This window comes from Sinohyriopsis cumingii, chromosome 2, assembly GCF_028554795.1.
Source record: "Sinohyriopsis cumingii isolate HCF-2022 chromosome 2, ASM2855479v2, whole genome shotgun sequence".
Taxonomy (NCBI): Eukaryota; Metazoa; Mollusca; class Bivalvia; order Unionida; family Unionidae; genus Sinohyriopsis; species Sinohyriopsis cumingii.
The window spans coordinates 168,907,562-168,931,530 of record NC_142962.1 but is presented as its reverse complement, the minus strand read 5'-3'; the positions used below and the strand labels follow the sequence as shown (position 1 = coordinate 168,931,530).

Below are 23,969 nucleotides of genomic sequence, written 5' to 3'. Positions count from 1 at the left end.
TAGACCACCAAATAGTGAATCATCTGTTGGAGGGCAATATAGACCACCAAATAGTGAATCATCTGTTGGATGGTTTTATAGACCACCAAATAGGGAATCATCTGTTGGAGGGCTATGTAGACCACCAAATAGTGAATCATCTGTTGGAGGGCAATATAGACCACCAAATAGTGAATCATCTGTTGGATGGTTTTATAGACCACCAAACAGTGAATCATCTGTTGGATGGCTGTATAGACCACCAAATAGTGAATCATCTGATTGGAGTGCTACATAGACCACCAAATAGTGAATCATCTGTTGGAGGGCAATATAGACCACCAAATAGTGAATCATCTGTTGGATGGTTTTATACACCATCAAATAGTGAATCATCTGTTGGATGGCTGTATAGACCACCAAATAGTGAATCATCTGAATGGAGTGCTGCATAGACCACCAAATAGTGAATCATCTGTTGGATGGTTTTATAGACCACCAAATAGGGAACCATCTGTTGGAGGGCTATATTGACCACCAAATAGTGAATCATCTATTAGATGGCTGTATAGACCACCAAATAGGGAATCATCTGTTGGAGGGCTATATAGACCACCAAATAGTGAATCATCTGTTGGAGGGCTGTACAGACCACCAAATAGTGAATCATCTGTTGGATGGTTTTATAGACCATCAAATAATGAATCATCTGTTAGATGGCTATATAGACCACCAAATAGTGAATCATCTGATTGGAATGCTGCATAGACCACCAAATAGAGAATCATCTGTTGGATGGTTTTGTAGACCACCAAATAGGGAATCATCTGTTGGAGGGCTATATAGACCACCAAATAGTGAATCATCTGTTGGAGTGCTGTATAGACCACCAAATAGTGAATCATCTGTTGGATGGTTTTATAGACCACCAAACAGCGAATCATCTGTTGGAGGGCAATATAGACCACCAAATAGTGAATCATCTGTTTGAGTGCTGTATTGACTGCCAGATAGTGAATTATCTGATTGGAGTTCTGTATAGACTGCCAAATAGTGAATCATCTGTTAGATGGCTATATAGACCACCAAATAGTGAATCATCTGATTGGAGTGCTGCATAGACCACCAAATAGTGAATCATCTGTTGGAGGGCAATATAGACCACCAAATAGTGAATCATCTGTTGGATGGTTTTATAGACCACCAAATAGTGAATCATCTGTTGGATGGCCGTATAGACCACCAAATAGTGAATCATCCGAATGGAGTGCTGCATAGACCACCAAATAGTGAATCATCTGTTGGATGGTTTTATAGACCACCAAATAGGGAATCATCTGTTGGAGGGCTATATTGACCACCAAATAGTGAATCATCTGTTAGATGGCTGTATAGACCACCAAATAGGGAATCATCTGTTGGAGGGCTATATAGACCACCAAATAGTGAATCATCTGTTGGAGGGCTGTATAGACCACCAAATAGTGAATCATCTGTTGGATGGTTTTATAGACCACCAAATAGTGAATCATCTGTTAGATGGCTATATAGACCACCAAATAGTGAATCATCTGATTGGAATGCTGCATAGACCACCAACTAGGGAATCATCTGTTGGAGGGTTTTATAGACCACCAAATAGGGAATCATCTGTTGGAGGGTTTTATAGACCACCAAACAGTGAATCATCTGTTGGATGGCTATATAGACCACAAATAGTGAATCATCTTAATGGAGTGCTGCATAGACCACCAAATAGTGAATCATCTGTTGGATTGTTTTATAGACCACCAAATAGGGAATCATCTGTTGGAGGGCTATATTGATGACCAAATGGTGAATCATCTGTTGGAGGGCTATATAGACCACCAAATAGTGAATCATCTGTTGGATGGTTTTATAGACCACCAAATAGTGAATCATCTGTTAGATGGCTATATAGACCACCAAATAGTGAATCATCTGATTGGAGTGCCACATAGACCACCAAATAGGGAATCATCTGTTGGATGGTTTTATAGACCACCAAATAGGGAATCATCTTTTGGAGGGCTATATAGACCACCAAATAGTGAATCATCTGTTGGAGGGCTGTATAGACCACCAAACAGTGAATCATCTGTTGGATGGCTATATAGACCACCAAATAGTGAATCATCTGTTGGAGTGCTGTATATACCACCAAATAGTGAATCATCTGATTGGAATGCTGCATAGACCACCAAATAGGGAATCATCTGTTGGATGGTTTTATAGACCACCAAATAGGGAATCATCTGTTGGAGGGCTATATAGGCCACCAAATAGTGAATCGTCTGTTGGAGGGCTTTATAGACCACCAAACAGTGAATCATCTGTTGGATGGCTATATAGACCACCAAATAGTGAATCATCTGTTGGATGGCTGTATAGACCACCAAACAGTGAATCATCTGTTGGATGGTTTTATAGACCACCAAACAGTGAATCATCTGTTGGATGGCTATATAGACCACCAAATAGTGAATCATCTGTTTGAGTGCTGTACTGACTGCCAGATAGTGAATTATCTGATTGGAGTTCTGTATAGACTGCCAGATAGTGAATCATCTGTTAGATGGCTATATAGACCACCAAATAGTGAATCATCTGATTGGAGTGCTACATAGACCACCAAATAGTGAATCATCTGTTGGATGGTTTTATAGACCACCAAATAGTGAATCATCTGTTAGATGGCTATATAGACCACCAAATAGTGAATCATCTGATTGGAGTGCCGCATAGACCACCAAATAGGGAATCATCTGTTGGAGGGCTATATTGATGACCAAATAGTGAATCATCTGTTGGAGGGCTATATAGACCACCAAATAGTGAATCATCTGTTGGAGGGCTGTATAGACCACCAAATAGTGAATCATCTGTTGGATGGTTTTATAGACCACCAAATAGTGAATCATCTGTTAGATGGCTATATAGACCACCAAATAGTGAATCATCTGATTGGAGTGCTGCATAGACCACCAAATAGGGAATCATCTGTTGGATGTTTTTATAGACCACCAAATAGGGAATCATCTTTTGGAGGGCTATATTGACCACCAAATAGTGAATCATCTGTTGGAGGGCTGAATAGACCACCAAACAGTGAATCATCTGTTGGATGGCTATATAGACCACCAAATAGTGAATTATCTGTTGGATGGCTGTATAGACCACCAAATAGTGAATCATCTGAATGGAGCGCTGCATAGACCACCAAATAGTGAATCATCTGTTGGATTGTTTTATAGACCACCAAATAGTGAATCATCTGTTAGATGGCTATATAGACCACCAAATAGTGAATCATCTGATTGGAGTGCCGCATAGACCACCAAATAGGGAATCATCTGTTGGAGGGCTATATTGATGACCAAATAGTGAATCATCTGTTGGAGGGCTATATAGACCACCAAATAGTGAATCATCTGTTGGAGGGCTGTATAGACCACCAAATAGTGAATCATCTGTTGGATGGTTTTATAGACCACCAAATAGTGAATCATCTGTTAGATGGCTATATAGACCACCAAATAGTGAATCATCTGATTGGAGTGCTGCATAGACCACCAAATAGGGAATCATCTGTTGGATGTTTTTATAGACCACCAAATAGGGAATCATCTTTTGGAGGGCTATATTGACCACCAAATAGTGAATCATCTGTTGGAGGGCTGAATAGACCACCAAACAGTGAATCATCTGTTGGATGGCTATATAGACCACCAAATAGTGAATCATCTGTTGGAGTGCTGTACAGACCACCAAATAGTGAATCATCTGTTGGAGGGCTGTATAGACCACCAAACAGTGAATCATCTGTTGGATGGCTATATAGACCACCAAATAGTGAATCATCTGTTTGAGTGCTGTATTGACTGCCAGATAGTGAATCATCTGATTGGAGTTCTGTATAGACTGCCAAATAGTGAATCATCTGTTAGATGGCTATATAGACCACCAAATAGTGAATCATCTGAGTGGAGTGCTGTGTTGACTGCCAAATAGTAAATCACCTGTTGGATGGTTTTAAAGACCACCAAATAGTGAAGCATCTGTTGGTGTGCTGTATAGACCACCAAATAGTGAATCATCTATTGGATGGTTTTAAAGACCATCAAATAGTGAATCATCTGTTGGATGGTTTTATTGACCACCAAACAGTGAATCATCTGTTGGAGGGCTATATAGACCACCAAATAGTGAATCATCTGATTGGAGTGCTGTACAGACCACCAAATAGTGAATCATCTGTTGGATGGTTTTATAGACCACCAAATAGGGAATCATCTGATTGGAGAGCAATATAGACCACCAAATAGTGAATCATCTGTTTGAGTGCTGTATTGACTGCCAGACAGTGAATCATCTGATTGGAGTTCTGTATAGACTGCCAAATAGTGAATCATCTGTTAGATGGCTATATAGACCACCAAATAGTGAATCATCTGAGTGGAGTGCTGTGTTGACTGCCAAATAGTAAATCACCTGTTGGATGGTTTTAAAGACCACCAAATAGTGAAGCATCTGTTGGTGTGCTGTATAGACCACCAAATAGTGAATCATCTATTGGATGGTTTTAAAGACCATCAAATAGTGAATCATCTGTTGGATGGTTTTATTGACCACCAAACAGTGAATCATCTGTTGGAGGGCTATATAGACCACCAAATAGTGAATCATCTGATTGGAGTGCTGTACAGACCACCAAATAGTGAATCATCTGTTGGATGGTTTTATAGACCACCAAATAGGGAATCATCTGATTGGAGAGCAATATAGACCACCAAATAGTGAATCATCTGTTGGAGTTCTGTATAGACCACCAAATAGTGAATCATCTGTTGGAGGGCTGTATAGACCACCAAATAGGGAATCATCTGATTGGAAGGCTGAATAGACTGCCAAATAGTGAATCATCTGATTGGAAGGCTGTATAGACTGCCAGACAGTGAATCATCTATTTGGGATTATATTGAATTAAGCATTGAGAGAGTCCAGAAAACTAATAAACCAAGCACAGTTCTTACTTGAGAGTTTAATGCAAATTTTCTTCTTCCTAATACAGACCACCAAATACTGAGCAGAGGTATCTGACACCACTAGAATGAAATCAATCAAGAACACCTGTGCTAGATACAAATTATGGGTCTTTCAACTATTGTAACCTACAGCAAATTATACAAAAAACAACAGTTTTTACAGAGTATTCTGAGACTTTGATGTAATAATGGTGTTAGACCCATAATTTGTATCTAATGCAGGTATTATTGATTGATTTCATTCTAGTGGTGTCAGGAACCTCTGCTCAGTATTTGTCACCTTAAAATGTACTGCCCCAAATTGAAGTGCAGTGAGAGTGATATGGTTATATGAAGGCTAGAGAAAGTTGCATATACCTGGTATTCCTTTGCCATGGAACTCACAAACCTGAAATATTAAGACAACTCATTTGTGTTCTCACTTTTCATTGCTCACCATTAAGAATGAAACAAATTATCATTGCTATTTTATGCTGAATTTTATTACATACTTAAAGGCAATCGTTTTTCTCTGGTTACAGTCCAGATGGAAGAAAACGTGGCCGCAGTTTGGACTCGGACTGTGATGAATGTCTTCCTATCTCAAAGAGAATAAACAGACTTCAAATAAAGTGAGTCAGTGTATTTACAAAAGATATACAGATCTGTAGTAGCCAGTAGATTCTACTGGTTGTTTTTAACCCAGTTGTTTATAACCCATCTTATATCTGTATTAGCCAGTAGATTCCATCGGTTGTCTATAAGCCATCTTGTGTTTGTAGTAGCCAGTAGATTCTATTGGTTGTTTATAACCCATCTTGTATCTGTATTAGCCAGTAGATTCTATTGGTTGTCTACAGCCCATCATATTTGTATTAACCAGTAGTTTCCACAGGTTGTTTATAACACATATCTGTATTAGTCATTAGATTCTATCGGTTATTTATAACCCATCTTCTATCAGTGGTAGCCAGTAGTTTCCACTGATTGTTTATAACCCATCTTTTATTTCATCATTTGTTTATAACCCATCTTATATCAGTGGTAGCCTTTAGATTCTATTGGTTGTTTATAACCCAGTTTATAATCCATCTTATATCAGTAGTAGCCAGTAGATTCCATCAGATGTTTATAACCCATCTTTGATTCCATCGGTTGTTTATAACCCATCTTTGATTCCATTGGTTGTTTATAACCCATCTTTAATTCCATCAGTTGTTTATAACCCATCTTTGATTCCATTGGTTGTTTATAACCCATCTTTAATTCCATCAGTTGTTTATAACCCATCTTTAATTCCATCGGTTGTTTATAACCCATCTTTCATTCCATTGGTTGTTTATAACCCATCTTTGATTCTATTGGTTGTTTATAACCCATCTTTGATTCCATCAGTTGTTTATAATCCATCTTATATCAGTGGTAGCCAGTAGATTATATCAGTTACTTATAAATCTTATAGATTCTTAAAAAAATGTTTTGTATTATTTGTTTAGGTTTTTTCAAAGTCATCATTTTTGCTGAGGAATTGTGCTTTTATCATTGGAGTAGAATGTCAGTCACCCCTGTATGTTAAACACTCATCAGTTCTATATTATCAAGTGTTTCCCTTGATGAATTAGTGGGTGGAGCTTTGTAACAAGATAACCGGGTGGGATATTTTGGATTGACAACAGAACACGTTTTGACGACACAGATATATATGGTTTAATGTGGTGATTTATATGAGCAGTAGGTTATGAAGATGTGTGCGTATTTATAATCCAAATATTGGATTATTTTAACATAAAACACACAGATTTGAAGATGAAAATAAAAATACGAATAAATTAGTTCAGTAACACAAAAAAACACAGGATAAATGATTCACAAATGATTCAATAACGGACAGATGAATATAGTTCACTCAAATAGTAAACGATGCAAGCTTTTTACTCATAGTAAAAATGTATTCGCTCAGGTAGTGAAATTTAACACAAAAAAACACAAGAACGGATATACCATCTATCTTTCCAGTCCTAAATGATACACTGTGTCTTACTAACCCAAAATTAGCATACAGCTAATAAAATACATGTATGGAGATACACTCCGTTACCCGTGCACCATATCCGCTCCACAGCTCCTATGAATCAATTTCACAACTGCCACAGACTCCGGACCCTTGGAATACTATGATCACTCGGAACATTAGACCCTCCTGACACTCCAAATATTAGACCCTCCAGACACCCTGGTCCTTTGACGGCTCTACAGCTGGGTCACCTTAATCACTCTTGACATTAGACACTCCGGACACTAAACATTAGACATTCCGGCACCTTAAACGCTCTGGACAAATGGACGTTTCTACACTCGGACAACACCAGACACCCCGGATATTCCTACCCTCAGACAACACCGGACACCCCGGATATTCCTACCCTCAGACAACACCGGATACCCCCGGATATTCCTACCCTCAGAACAGCTGAAACTATACCCGATACAGTGTACTAAACTTGATACAGACATAATAACGTATGGACGTCATACATGGTAAGTTATAAAGATTATATTATTATGGCAATTACAAAATGGTAAGTTCAATAGTAAACCTAACCCTGCTTGATAAGACTATAGTAAACAATTCTTTATAAAAAATGTAGCTTTACATTACCAACATAAATCCTGTACTACGTTGCAACAAGAATAAAAAAAATTCATGCATTATGCTGTATAAAGAAAACTATATAGCAAACATGCAAAGGTAAATATGGTAATACACTAGTTATCACTTAAGACTGAAAAATTACCTACCCCTACAGCTGGAGTTGAGCGAATCCTTTAAGCAGGCCGCTTGCTGACAAAACCCTTAGTATTGTAAAGACCCTTTACATGCAGTGACGTATTTATACCTTTAGACTTTTCGTTTTGCCGTATCGAAAGCACCTTGCACGTGTGGCATAGGACAAATCGTACTCACGATTTCGAAATACAATAGACCATATACATAATCACCCTCGGGTATTGTTGTACAGCGAAAAGAAACGAAACCCGAGTACATGTATTTAATGAATAACATTTACACCATTCCGTGACAAGCTTGTTTTTGAAACTCCTTCATTTCATTGTCACAGTAGGATAGCTTAGGATTATGCCCCTCTTTACTACCAGACTTTCTAATTTATACTGTTATGGTTTCAGCAGTAGAGAAAAGAATTGCATTTTAAGTGTTGTATCCAGCAATGTCATTAGTTTTCTTCCCTTGTTATTTCAGATCTGCTGGCACAAGTCAGGAAGATAATGAAAAAGGAGAGGTAAGTATGATTTCATATTCCAGTTCACTAACCAATTGCACTTACTCATTGGTATATAATGTTTTTATGTGCTTGAATCTGGAGAAAAGAATTAAATATTTGTATTTTATATCAGTGAACTTTGTTCATTTTGCCAAAGTAAATATATTTATGTAAGTTTTTACTTCTCACTCTCTCGTATTGACACACATATAAAATGCTACTGTGTCAATTGTTTTCACCAGCAGTTCTACAATTTTAGTCCATGGTATTACAAGTCTTTTGCAAGATTTGGGTCACATGTGTTATGGTTATGTTCTTAAACGAGTGAAAACCAACATGTTATGTAAAATTCAACAAATAATTTATTTTCCTAGAATTCAAAGTGAAAATTTAAAAAGAACTTATAGTATTGTGAATTAAGTTCAAAATAGTCATAAAAGTTCTATCTCAAGTCCAAATGTATAAAGTTTCAGTTGAATTCCAGTGGTATTCCAAATAAATTCAATACTGAATGTATTGATATGCCTGCAGTCTTGAATGTGCTAATGTGCCAGAAACCTTGAATGTGATGATGTGCTATGATGCTTTTGATGTATCACAATAACATAATCCAGAATGTCCTAGTCTGAATTCGCTATAATTGCAACTTAATCTTCCAGTCCAAGAATATTACTGAGCAAATTTATAATTCCAGTAAATAATGATTTGAATTAAAAAATCCACCCAAATGAGAAACTGAATCCAACAATAAGACTGCTTCTGCTTCTGATGATTAGGCCAGAATGAGTAATCTTTCAAGTAAACAACATTATATAAAAAGCAAAAACACAATTAAAGAGCCTTGATGTAGGTCAGTCTCTTCTTTAAAACATTCAAAGTTGCCAACAAGTTTAAGAATTTCCAAATAATAATCTTTGTCCTAGACTCGGATTAAAATAAACATGTTTAAGTCCAAATATAATGATCAGAATATTTAACCTATACTCTTAGAGAAACATTAGCTATGTATAATTACATGTATTTTGTTTACAAAATAAATGTTACTGGTCGGTGCAAAATACAGATGTAAATAACATAATCACTAAGAAAAACCAACAGTGTAAATTAAATATACATAACATGTTGTTGTTTCTTTTGAGTTTGGTTTTCCACAGACTATAAATAGCATTGTTATGGTTGTGGAGCATTGAGTTAATCACTTTACATCAAAATTAGCTTTGTGATAGGACTACAAAATTGTTACGTTAAAAATTCAAATCACACACACACACAGACAGACACTAAATTAGCTTTACAATAGAATAAAAAAATTAATTGCACTTAGCAAAGAGTGTTAAAAAATGTTAGCAAAGAGTGTTAAAAAATGTTAGTTCATAAAGATATATGCACACAGGTGTTGCATTAATTGTATGATGCTTTCATATTCAGGAATTTTCCTTCATTTTTGAAGTGTGACCTGGGGCCATAGAATTGGGAAGAGCAATGCATAAACAAATTAGATTGCAAATTTTGAAATAAAATGAAAATTAAGACTTTTTCTCTACTTGTAATTTATTTTATGATGTTAGTTTCAAAATTTTATTTGTCTGTCTTTCTGATTTTGAAGACATTGACAGCAATGTCAAGATCTTGAGTCTGACAGTCACTGCAATCTGACAAGACTATCCTGCATCTGCCTGGGTCTTAGAGGGGTATCATTCTTCAAACTAAAACCACAATAAATAATAATTAAATGAATTTTTGAGCAAAGAGTTGGAATATTTTTCATCATCTAAATAGTCTATAAATAAAAGGAATTTTGAATTTTTTCTTGTCCTGTAAGAGAGAAAAGCTCCTTCCTTAAAGTTTTCAATGATTGTAAATTAAATTTTGAAAATAAAAGATAAGAAAACTTTGCAGGGAAACCAATGATATTCAAGGCATGTGATACATGGATATGCACTGTTAAAATGACACTGAAAGATGTTCCACTGCAAACTTTGCCACAGATTTCACAAAAAATTCAAACATTTTCACAAACATTCCATTATTGCCAGATCAAAAAGCATTGACACTGGATTACTTTATTCACAACTTTTGTTTTTTGATAATTTTAATTTAAATCATTTTCTGTAGCTGTTGTAACAAGTTAATTTAATAGCAGCAATAACTTACCATACCACTATTGCATAGCTTTACTTTTTCATACCAAAAAACCACCATCCATTTTAATGTGAATACGTCCTGCCACCAGGGTGGATAATTCTCAGTATGTTGCATTCCACTTGTGCTCTTCACATTGTTCGTGTGCAGAACTGGCATCTTTTTCAAGGACAGTATGCTATATAGATATCCCTGTTTTAAAGGAAAAACAACAGAACCTGCCTAAGAAAGAGACCTGTGTATTCCTCTCTCTGTCTAAAAAATATATTGACATAGACACCAATAAAAATTAGTGAATTTTTTATGTTTCCTTTAACATGTATATTAATAATTGTACAAACTCTCACTTTGCATTGTTATTGCATGCATGTCTGCATTTTTCCTCATTTGAGGACCAACATTTACTAAAGGAAACAGGTAAATTCTAACAGGTCATTCAGTTGTTTACCTCGTGCATAAACAGTTTTTTTTAGTGAGATGGTGTATTCTACACCTGGTGCCTACTTTTTCATGCTGCTCCTTCCTGCACATATAATGTCCAGGGAAGAGTGTGGCTTCCTCCCACATGGGAAATGTTGCATCACTCCCAACACTTTTGAGGTAGTTGGTGTGTGTGTGTGTGTGTCTCTCTCTCTCTCACACACACATGAATCAGCTGAGGATGAGGTATTCTCTGATTATCACTTAGCATCCTCATGGTACAGATCGAGTTCCCCCTTTACCATCCCATCCTGTTCAAGATTGGGAATCTGCCCATGAGGCTAAGGCTAGGGAAGAGGATCGGATCAGCATCCCCCATTCCTTATTATCCCAATTAATATTTATGGACGGAGGAGCCCTCCACCTCATGTTCCTTGGTCCTTTTTGACTCTGTGGGCTACTGGACCCTGTCCATACAGTAGAGATGATGCAGCCTGTGTCCAACCATCACCTTTTCAGCTTGGAAAGCTAGAGGTATCACATCATCAAGGGAGACAGGTGATATCATCTCCCCCTTGCAACTCTTACCTCAACATGCCCTACTCACCATGCTGAATTACATGCTGTGGCACAAAGTGCTCCTATGCCCCCTCCACAACTGATGACTAACTTAAGTGATGCCCAGCAGCTCTTGCGCTTTAAGCATATGCTAAAGAATGGTAATGATGTTCTCTCTGTACTTGTCAACTCCAATGAGTTCAGAGTTGCAGCAGTGCCACTGATTCCTCCTATCAGGCCCAATCCTTTTCATTTGGATGAGGATGAAGTCTGGTCCTTTTATAATGCAAACAATTTTGTTTTTACTGCCTCTTAATTCTGGACTTGTGCCTAAACCCATCTGGCACACAGTCCAAAAAAGATCCCTTCCTATTTTAGATAAGATGTTGGCCAGAACCTCAACCAGTAATTTCCAGCATTCTTGATTTCTTTCAGGGCTTGGCAGTTAGTTCAGATTCACACCTTGCCAATCTTAATAAGTATTTAATGCTGCATGTCTCCCACTCTGTTTTGCCCAGGTGGAATCTTTCTTGTGTTTTGTCATCTTTAACCAAATCCTCGTATGAACCATTGAGTGAGGCCTCCATTCGGGACCCCATACTCCAGACTGTTTTGACATGCCATAGTAACTACAAGAAGATGAAGTGAGATTCATGCCTTGTCTATCAACACTGGCAGTTTAATAGGAATGATGATTTAATTTTTCTTAATTTTCAGTGTGATTTTTAGCTAAAAATAAATTACTTTTGGTAGCTTCTCTACCTATAGAGATCCAGTCTCAGTTGAATCTGTGTAGCGGATGATCAAGATAGACTCTTATGCCCAATGAGGTCCCTGTTTCTATCTTAATACCTCAAAAAGAAAAAGAAAGGGTAGGAAACGTCCTTTCATTTCTTTTAAGTACTCTGTGGATATTTTGGCTGCCACTGACTAATGATGGATTGTCACTACAATCAAAAGAGCATATTGGTCCTTATCAATCAAGACCTTACCTTTTGAAACTAAAAGCCCATGAGGTTCAAGCTATTGCTGCCTCATGGGCCCATCTAAATCGTTCTTCCTTGGAGGACATCATCAAGGCAGCATTTTGGTGATCCCATACTACCTTCTCATCTTTCTCCCTTTGCATGTTAGCACAATAAAGCACAGGCATTTTTTCTCTGCAACTCAGTGTTATGGCCCAACATGTGGCCCAGAGAGATACCAGCATTCGATAACATCCCTCTCCATCATTGGTGAGTAAATTCCATTTTATTTTGTTGAGCATCAGCCTACCATCCTGAGTGACCATTTCAGCTATGCAGTAGTGATACGTTATTGCGGCTATTAAAATGTAGTTTTTGTGAAGAGGGACTAATTTTAATTATGCAATACATTCGCATCGCTGTTGCTATATGCCCTCCTCCAATCTGTCTCTGATATCTTGATGTAATAGTTTACTGTGAAAAGATGACCATTCTGCACATGGAGTATGGAAAATGCACTAGTGGTTTGCATTATACTGACAATTCTTACTCTGGGGGAGGGTGTATTCACATCAAACTGATGTTTTTTTCGGCATAAAAAGTGAAGCCATGCAGTGGCAACAGGTAAGCATTAGTTTACCGCCACCAATAAAAAAGCTGTAACTTTCTGTTTGAATTGTTTATACCTTATTGTTGCAGTTGCATGTCTTGTGCTATTACAGTGCTTTTCTAATTTTCAGTGACTTATGGGCTGCTTTCTTTGTAATTTTCTTAGTATTTGTAATTTTTTGACCTGATTTTGACAGTTCATGTCTAGTACCCAGTGATTAGCTTTCACACATGTAATGCCAGTAGATTTTACTTATTGTTATAAATCACACATGTAATGCCAGTAGATTTTACTTATTGTTATAAATCAGTAGCAGTCACGGAGCTTCAGTTATTAATCATTGTCATTATTTAAACTTGTGTCATGAAACTTACTAGAAAAGAAGATAATTTGTTTTTTTTAATTAATTTTAACTCATTTCTCACTCAGAAATGCAAGAACAGCAGAATTTTTCAATTCTACTTGACACTACACTTGAATCTCAGATCTTACTCATCTTAATTGGGAATTTGTAGGTCTCATTTGAGAAATTTTTAGGTCCCAACTGGAAATTTTGTGGTCACAATTGGGAAGTTTGAGGACCCTATCGGGAATGTTTATGCCCCAGTTAGGATTATACAAAACTGTGCCCGAATTCTACTCCCTAAAAGCCAATTGAAAGTTCCTGATACACGTTCAGTAACATCATTATTCATGTCTCAGTTTGTTCTTATGCTTATCCCTTTTCCATGTTCTAGGTCTAGAATCTTGTGTGTATTCCCAGGTATTATTCAGGTGTGTTATGTTCTCCAGTTATGTACTGTACTGTATGAAACATGGCTTCAGGAGAGAAAGAAGATATGTTATTTGTCTCCACTGCATCTTTTCACTCAAAGCACTATGGTTATTGGTACAGTTAATGATATACATGAAGGCAATTGTAACTTGTCTCCTTCATAGTAACCTCTCTGTGTTAGATGTAGAATAGTGCATACAAATGAAAGTAAAAAATCTATACATCTTCGCTTAATTGCCTGGCCATACATTTCATGGATTCTTTATTCTTCAGGTATAACATTTATCTTGAATGTTTTGCTGACTTGATTATTTCTCCGCAAGATCTTCATTGCATTGAGTATGAGATGTACATCAAGCATGTCACATCAGCTGATCATGAGAACATTTGTTGATCCAGTATTAATGTTAGCTGTTAAACAATTTGGTTTGCATATATATAAACTTAGCCATTTGTTGAACATTGGGATCACATAAAGTCTGCAAATGTACATCATTATTTACAAAAGCCATCATGATCCTTTTCATGATCATGATCCTTTTGGTTTACTGTGCTATTTATTTCCATTTCAGACTTTCATGGTACATAAATAAAACTTTGGACACAATTAATACATTAATATATATTTTAAAGATATCTTGGCATGCATAACTTTTATATTGACCAAACCAAACAAATTTAAAAAATGCATCCATAAACATTCACTGGTTTAGGAATTTGCATTATTGACATAAGATTTGCCAAATTGTGTGTGAAATCTATGTTACATGCACTGGTGTAGTAACAGTGTCTTATTTTTTCCTTTCCAGAGTCATGGACATAATAGAGACCTTTGTATGAATTGTGCTTCACTTCAAGAAGGAAATGTTCAGAATAATATGGCACCTTTACCAGTCCAACCACATTGCATTCCACAAAATGCTGTAGTGCAACACACATCAACATCACAAAACCTCTGTGATAGTAGGACTTCAGGTTGTCGTCAGTGTGGACTGTGTAGAGTTAGTTTCAGTACAGATGGCACTGCATTACACTGTCCCGATTTGAATGCTAATGAGATGGACTCAAGTGGACTGAGGCTTGAAGATTTGGTTGGTTATGACCCAGAGCTCACTGAGACTGAAAATCCTCACTATTACAGTATTAACCAAGTATTGTATGATGCTCATGTGGAACGGGTAGAACGGCATGGAGTTATTTTCAAGAATATTTGATTTCCATCTATCCTTATGTGGAACGGGTTCAACAGCATGGGATGATTCTCAAGAATACTTGATTTCCAATTATCATTATGTGGAACGGATTCAACAGCATGGGGTTATTCTAAGAAATACTTGATTGCCAATTATCATTATGTGGAACGGGTTCAACAGCATGGGGTTATTTTAAAGAATACATGCTTTCCAATTATTGATCCATTTTATCATTTGTTCTTTAACAGGTTATTTTTCATGTCTGTATTTCAAATGAAGAAATGTTGCCATTGTTGTCATTTTCACTTTTTCCCAAAAATATCTGCACATGTTAATATTTTGTTGCCTTTAATGGATATAAATAATATAGTTCATCATACATTTGTCTCTGTCAGCATCTTCATTAGGTAATGAAAAATGAAAAATTATTGAAACTGTTATCAATGCCTTATTAGTTCTGCTGGTCAGAAGACTTTTAATTTGATGTCTTGTCTGTTCTCTGTCGATCCATCCATTAGTACAGACTTGTTATTTCCTTCTAAACTACTTGGATTATTCTCATGAAAACCTTGCACTCACATTTATCACAGGATTTAGTTGGTCCTAAATGAGTGTCAGTCTAACCTTCAACATGACCATCATAAAGTTGGTCCGAAATGAGTGTCAATCTGACCTTCAACATGACCATCATGATGTTGGTCCTAAATGAGTGTCAGTCTGACCTTCAACACGACCATCATGATGTTGGTCCTAAATGAGTGTCAGTCTGACCTTCAGCACGACCATCATGATGTTGGTCCGAAATGAGTGTCAGTCTAACCTTCAACATGACCATCATAATGTTGGTCTTAAATGAGTGTCAGTCAGACCTTCAACATGACCATCATGATGTTGGTCCTAAATGAGTGTCAGTCTAACCTTCAACATGACCATCATAATGTTGGTCCTAAATGAGTGTCAGTCTAACCTTCAACACGACCATCATGATGTTGGTCCGAAATGAGTGTCAGTCTAACCTTCAACATGACCATCATAATGTTGGTCCTAAATGAGTGTCAGTCAGACCTTCAACATGACCATCATGATGTTGGTCCTAAATGAGTGTCAGTCTAACCTTCAACATGACCATCATAATGTTGGTCCTAAATGAGTGTCAGTCTAACCTTCAACATGACCATCATGATGTTGGTCCGAAATGAGTGTCAGTCTGACCTTCAACATGACCATCATGATGTTGGTCCTAAATGAGTGTCAGTCTGACCTTCAACATGACCATCATAATGTTGGTCCTAAATGAGTGTCAATCTGACCTTCAACATGACCATGATGATGTTGGTCCTAAATGAGTGTCAGTCTGACCTTCAACATGACCATCATAATGTTGGTCCTAAACGAGTGTCAGTCTAACCTTCAACATGACCATCATAATGTTGGTCCTAAACGAGTGTCAGTCTAACCTTCAACATGACCATCATAATGTTGGTCCTAAACGAGTGTCAGTCTAACCTTCAACATGACCATCATAATGTTGGTCCTAAATGAGTGTCAGTCTAACCTTCAACATGACCATCATGATGTTGGTCCAAAATGAGTGTCAGTCTGACCTTCAACATGACCATCATGATGTTGGTCCTAAATGAGTGTCAGTCTGACCTTCAACATGACCATCATGATGTTGGTCCTAAATGAGTGTCAGTCTGACCTTCAACACCACCATCATGATGTTGGTCCTAAATGAGTGTCAGTCTAACCTTCAACATGACCATCATAATGTTGGTCCTAAATGAGTGTCAGTCTGACCTTCAACTTGACCATCATGATGTTGGTCCGAAATGAGTGTCAGTCTGACCTTCAACATGACCATCATGATGTTGGTCCTAAATGAGAGTGTCAGTCTGACCTTCAACATGACCATCATAATGTTGGTCCTAAACGAGTGTCGATTTGATCTTCAACAAACCATTATGATGGTGGTCCTAAATGAGTGTCAATCTGACCTTCAACATGACCATTACAGTATTGGTCCTAAATGATTGTTGATGTGACCTTCAAAATGACCATCATGATGTTGGTCCTAAATGAGTGTCAATCTGACCTTCAACATGACCATTACAGTGTTGGTCCTAATTGATTGTTGATGTGACTTTCAAAATGACCATCATGATGTTGTTCCTTAATGAGTGTCAATCTGACCTTCAACATGACCATCAGGATGTTCGTCCTAAATGTGTGTCATTCTAACCTTCAACATGACCATCAGGATGTTGGTCCTAAACGAGTGTCAGTCTGACCTTCAACACGAACATCATGATGTTGGTCCTAAATGAGTGTCAGTCTGACCTTCAGCATGACCATCATGATGTTGGTCCTAAATGAGTGTCAGTCTGACCTTCAGCATGACCATCATGATGTTGGTCCTAAATGAGTGTCAGTCTGACCTTCAACATGACCATCATGATGTTGGTCCTAAATGAGTCTCAGTCTGACCTTCGACATGTCCATCAGGTTGTTGGTCCTAAACGAGTGTCAGTCTGACCTTCAACACGAACATCATGATGTTGGTCCTAAATGAGTGTCAGTCTGACCTTCAGCATGACCATCATGATGTTGGTCCTAAATGAGTGTCAGTCTGACCTTCAACATGACCATGATGATGTTGGTCCTAAATGAGTGTCAGTCTGACCTTCAACATGACCATCATGATGTTGGTCCTAAATGTTCCTCAATATGACCTTGAACATGACTATCATGATGTTGTTCCTAAATGATTTTGTTCCAGTTTGATTTCCGACAAAGCAACCATGACAGCAGTCTTGAAATGTTGTTATTCCTTTTGAACGGATGGTCATATTGACATGAGTTTACACTAAATGATTCTTTTTGAAAATTGTGGATGATTTGACCTCAGATGATAACCACTACGGCCATCTTTAAAATCTTTGTATTGCTATTCTCCCAGAACAGTTTATTAAATTGGTGTATTGCTACTTTCCCAGAACAATTGGTTGTATTGGTGTGGGCTTTCTGCTAAAACATACATATATATATATATATACACACACACACACACACACACACACACACACACACACACACACACACATATCTATCTGGTCCTCAATGAAATGGTGCGGATATGGCCTCCCAAATTTGGTTTTTAAAGTTATGGCAGAATGAAGCAGTACCTACATTAAAATTTTGTTGATCCAGCTGCTAAATGGCTGCCATGATGGTCATCTACAAGACTGTTTTATAGTTACTTCTCTCTTTTCTATGGTCATATCACTAAAAGATTAGAGTAGTATGTAGCTGGTTGTGACTAAAATGGTGCCGATTTTAGCCCCATCTAGGCACCATAGTGATCATTGACAAGAAATCATGCTATCACTGAAGAAATGGTGGCATTTTCACAGAAAAACTTCTTGCAATGTGTGATTGGCTCTGAAAAAACAATAATGCTGATCTGAACACTAACAAGGAGTTTGAAAATCAAACATAGTTGACCTTGGGGTGGATTTAGAGGTTATCACTTGTATTTTTGAGCATATGAAACAAGATACCTGTACTTAAACAAATTAATTTTGACCAGATTTTAATTTAGTTGTATTCCAGTTAAAAAGTTGATAGCACTCTGACATTGATTTTAATGTCAAATGTCTTGACTCCAGTTTTACCTGCATATGTGTGATCATTCTCAAGCTGAAAATATAGAATCCTTGATCAGAAAATCTGGAAATTTCACAAAACATTAAATTTTGTTGATCCAACCATTTTCTTAAAGTTGAAGTTGATTTTTAAAAATGTTTCAACAAATAAAATAAAGTCTTTTCATGCACTTTATTCCTTCTGGCATTGTTAATCATGTTTGGATGAAAATATGTTTAGAAAATTAATTAGGGCTGTTTCCCATCTTTTTGCACTGTATTTAGCAGACACTGAGCAAATATTTGCATGATCACCAGAAAGTAGACAATTTTGCAATGAGAGAAGTTTTGTATATAAGCTAGTTATATATTTGCATTTGTTCAAACAAACTTTGAATATTTATTTAGTAGGAATTAAAGCATTTTATTTAGATTATTTTGGATTCATTTTAATAAAAATTAATAAATTCATTTAGGATTTTTGAAAATTATGTAATAATGCGGGAAAGAAATTTAGATAATAGTAAAATGTATGCCAATATAAACATAAGAGAATGTAACTCAGCATGATATGTACTGGTGCATCTGGAAGTAAGTAGGTACAGCTGAACATTAGTTATGCTATGATCTGACAACATGAAAAAAATGCAGCAAAGGAGGAAATCGTTCTCTGGGATGTTATTTTGACACAGTGTGTTGAAATTCTTGTCATAAAAATGCATAATTTTTAAAATAAAAAAAATAAAAATTTAATTCTCAAGTCTAGAATTGTAATTAAAAAATTATATTTTCACAGAATACTGGAAGACATGATTGTTCAGTTATCATCTATCCATGATATCAGGTCCAGGGTCAAAGACCAAGGCAGAGACTTTTGTACTGCACTTGAATTGTGATGAACATGTATAAAACAATTTTTTTTTTGTTATCAGATTTTGGAGTTTCTAAAGAGATGGTTTCAGTGCTCAGCAGTAACAAGTGCAGAAGAAACGTTTATTGTAAATGACTGAAAATTCTTGTCTGTCAGGAGAGCATCATTCCCTTTGAGGGACTCTTGTTTATTTAGGTTTAATGCACACCCAGCTGCAGTCTCTGCATAATGTACTTGCAGATCACAGTGCGAGTTCTACTTATCATGTCAGTCACTATAAGCTGTCACACTGCAGACTTCGTAGCAATATGACTGAAAATTTGTTAGAGCTACATTAAAAATCGAAATCTCATCTGATCTCACTTATCATTTCAGAGCTGTTATAGTGTGATGGGCATTGCACATCGATAAAGAAAAGACTGTTTATGACTTGTGCTTTTAGTTTTGAGACCTTTGCTCCATTTGATTCTTGTAAAGAAAATTGCTCTGGGTCAGATTTGAAGATGGGGGAACACTTTTTAACACAAAATTATACATTCCTAAATCTGATTATATGTAAGATATCATCATTGTTTGCCATAAGGGCTTTGGATATGCAAAATATCATCATCCATTGCCATGCAGGCTTTGGATATACAAGATATCATCAGACTTTACCTTAAGGGCTTTGAATATACAAGATATCATCAGACTTTACCATAAGGGCTTTGGATATGCAAGATATCACCAGTCTTTGGCATGAGGGCTTTGGATATTTTGATATGCAAGATGTCATCAGCCTTTGCCATAAGGGCTTTGGATATACAAGATATCAGCCATTGTGTCTTTTGAGAGAAACTGTGTACTTTATTTGTATATTTTGGATTACACTATCTGTTATGTGGACTGGCAAATGAAAGGTTCACAGTTGGATTGACTGTTATATGTACATTTTTGTCATATTTTTTATTGCACTCAGTCCCAAGATTTTAGCTGTATTGGATAAAGGTTTTGGCAGCAGTAGGCACTCTGGGGCTTTTAAGGCTTACAAATTTATGTGTGTTTCAACCCTTTTGTATTGCTGGGATCCGAGGTATACATACTACATTTACATGAAGTTATGTAATGATCTTATTAATGTTTTTTGTTTTTGTCTGTCGTATATCATTCATATATACAAATTTGTTGTCGCTGTTGCTCCTAAACTAGCTGGAGAATTGCCATGAAACTTTACGCATCCATGAACTGGTTAGTCATAAATGAAAAGTGGTGCTGCTTGGATGTTCAATATTGCCACCTCAGAGGCTGTCTTCAAATTCTTGTTATCGATTCTCCCCCTAAATGAAAATCAGATTCAAATAAGGTTTTCACACAAATACTTCTTTTGATGTCCTGTTGGTGCTAAATGAAAATGGTGCTGATGTGAAATCCAACATGGCCAAACTGTTGTTATCACTAGTCCTTCTGACTGTAATGTCATATTGACATGGGTTTTTCAGGAAATGACTTCTTATGATACCTAGTTGGTACTATATGAAAATGGTGCCACTCACCTATCCAATATGGCTGATACAGAGACCATCTTGAAAGTCTTGTTATTACTACTCCGGAATTAATATTCATCTCTAAAAACTGAAAACTTCATATCAAGTCTAGTTGGTCCTAAGGGGGCGCTCACCAGATAATATGTACTTTTGAGAGAGTGACGTATGTAAGGTGAAGTAGTTCGCATTTAAAACATGCACAATGGAGAGAATGTTGGCATTATGTTATGCTACATTAATGTAATGTGGATGATATTTCTTTTGGATATTGTACTTTTGGAAGTTTTACATAATTTAAGCACACTGCTAACTAAAATGACTGCTCCCTTGTGTTAAAAAATCAGCCTGAATTAGTCTAAAGTACACTATACATAGCAGCTATTATAATAGGGAAAAAGAATTTTGCCAGACTAGACAATACCAGCTTCTGAAAGTGCAATGAATGAATTACCAAATATATACAATGTAAAAAAAGTTATTGGCTCTTTTTTATACAATTTACATCTGAAGTTCAGGAAGTGAAAATGACCAAGTAGAGCTAGCACTTTTTTGAAAGGTGCACATTTGAAGTAAGGCCAAGCTGTATACTCTATAACCCATAGTACACCCATCAATCATACACCAAAATAAAGGGAATTAAAGGTTCTTTGCATTATACCTAAGATATACAAGGTCTTTTTTAAATAGCCAGTATAACCAGTGAGGAAAGCCGGGGAAATTCTTTTTCTTTAAAATCCTAACCCTGTGCAAACTGCGAATCTGTAGAGCACCACCTAATTGAAATAGGTATGGATCTAAAGTCCAATATGGCTACCATGGTAGCCATCTTGAAAACTGTGCTGTCGTGCTGATCCTGAATGGAAAGGCATATCAGCATAGGCTTTTCATCATAGGATTTCTTATGAAGACTAGTTACGCCTAAACAATATATATTGCCTATCTAACTTCCATTATGGCCACTACAGCAATCATCTTGAAAAATTTTGTTATCACTACTTCTCAACACAAATTTGTATCAGCCAGAAGATTCCTTATGATATCTAGTTGGTTCTAAATGATGTTGATCTGACCTCCAAGATGGCCACCTTGGTGGCCATTTTGAAAATCTTGCTACTGTTCCTAGCTGGATGGTCATTCAACTTGATGTTTTCACCAGATGACGTGTGTTATGTTGATGGTCATAAATGAAAATAGTGCTAGTCTGACATCCAATATAGCCACTATGGCAGCCATCTTGAAAATCTTCTTGTTTCTACTGCTGAGGTTTCATAATAATTTCTTATGGTGTCTGGTTGGTCCTAATTGAAAATGGTGCTAGTCTGACATCCAATATAGCCACTATGGCAGCCATCTTGAAAATCTTTTTGTTTCTACTGCTGGGGTTTCATAACAATTTCTAATGGTGTCTGGTTGGTCCTAATTGAAAATGGTGCTAGTCTGACATCCAGTATAGCCACTATGGCAGCCATCTTGAAAATCTTCTTGTTTCTACTGCTGGGGTTTCATAACAATTTCTAATGTGTCTGGTTGGTCCTAATTGAAAATGGCGCTAGTCTGACATCCAATATAGCCACTATGGCAGCCATCTTGAAAATCTTCTTGTTTCTACTGCTGGGGTTTCATAACAATTTCTAATGGTGTCTGGTTGGTCCTAATTGAAAATGGTGCTAGTCTGATATCCAGTATAGATACCATGGCAGCCGTCTTGAAAATCTTCTTGTTTCTAATGCTGAAGTTTCATAATGATTTCTAATGGTGTCTGTGTGTGTGTTTTGGATTTTTAATGTAGCTTTAACAATTTTTCAGTCATATCGCTATAATGTCTGCAGTGTGACTATTTATAGTGATGTCTAGCACTGGGGCATCATGCTGCAGACATGTAGCATGATGTCCCATCCAGTCACATTATTCTGACACCAGGCCAACCAGTCCTAACACTAACCTCTTAATGCTGAGCGCCAAGTGAGGCAGCTGTTAGTACCATTTTTGTAAGTCTTTGGTATGACTCGGCCGGTGATTGAACCCACAATTTCCCACATCCGAGACGGACGTTCTAACCACTAGGCCACTGGAGCGGTTCTAATGGTGTCTGGTTGGTCCTAATTGAAAATGGTGCTTGTCTGACATCCAGTATAGCCACCATGGCAGCCATCTTGAAAATCTTCTTGTTTCTAATGCTGAAGTTTCATAATGATTTTTAATGGTGTCTGGTTGGTCGTAATTGAAAATTGGTGTTAATCTTAAAGCTGGTATGACTAACAAAGTGGTTAAGTTTTTTTTAACTCTTCTTTTTTTTCTTCCTCCAAAATATCATTTGGCTTTTGCAGTTAAAAATTAAATGATTGTATCTGGCCAGTAGAATATCAGTCCCTTCAAGGGACTCATATCAGCAGGTATATAAGTATGTGATATATGTAAAAACACAGTTATCCTTTTTGGAGTGAGAATAACATAACAACCCCATTTAGCAGCATGTCCTTTCTGTACATTTGACACTTCATCAAACAGGCAGGTTTCCTTATCATTCAAATTCATCTCGGTGATGATGAATAATTTCATGTTATGTTGGGGCTTTGTGATTTATTGATAGTCTTTTTCAGGATCATATGTGCAAGAATACCATTTCAGTTTAATTTCCTGTTTCGAGTTTCTCATTTGCATCATACATTTCATTAGATATTATTACAGAAGTTGTAATGTGATTTATTTTATGTTTAGTTTTTCAATATTTAATAAAACATTTTACCTTTCTGAGCGGAAATTTTTATTGATGTGTATGTAGTTTTTGCGAGAGATCAAGTATGAATAATATTGTGAGCAAATTACATGAAGTGATGATCACATGCTTACTGACAAAGTTTAATAAATTGCACATTTTGGTTGTCAGGGGTGGGTTGTCAGGAGTGGGTTTGTTGCATCATGCTGAAAGTCACCATAACTGAGATCCTTAAGTCTCTCAAACT

The 23,969-nt window shown here is 36.8% G+C and overlaps 1 protein-coding gene across 2 annotated transcripts in view; it reads left to right on the top strand.

Annotated features, from left to right (window-relative positions):
* LOC149806275 (uncharacterized) overlaps nt 1-23,757 on the top strand; it is a 37,740-nt gene extending 13,983 nt beyond the window's left edge. For both annotated transcript variants that reach the window (XM_089951225.1, XM_089951224.1), the window contains 3 exons: nt 5,567-5,656; nt 8,284-8,323; nt 14,585-23,757. In XM_089951225.1, coding sequence (XP_089807351.1) covers nt 5,567-5,656; nt 8,284-8,323; nt 14,585-14,989 — 535 coding nt within the window. In that variant the 3' untranslated portion in view covers nt 14,990-23,757. The remainder of the gene's footprint in view (nt 1-5,566; nt 5,657-8,283; nt 8,324-14,584) is intronic.
* Nucleotides 23,758-23,969: the final 212 nt, after the last annotated feature.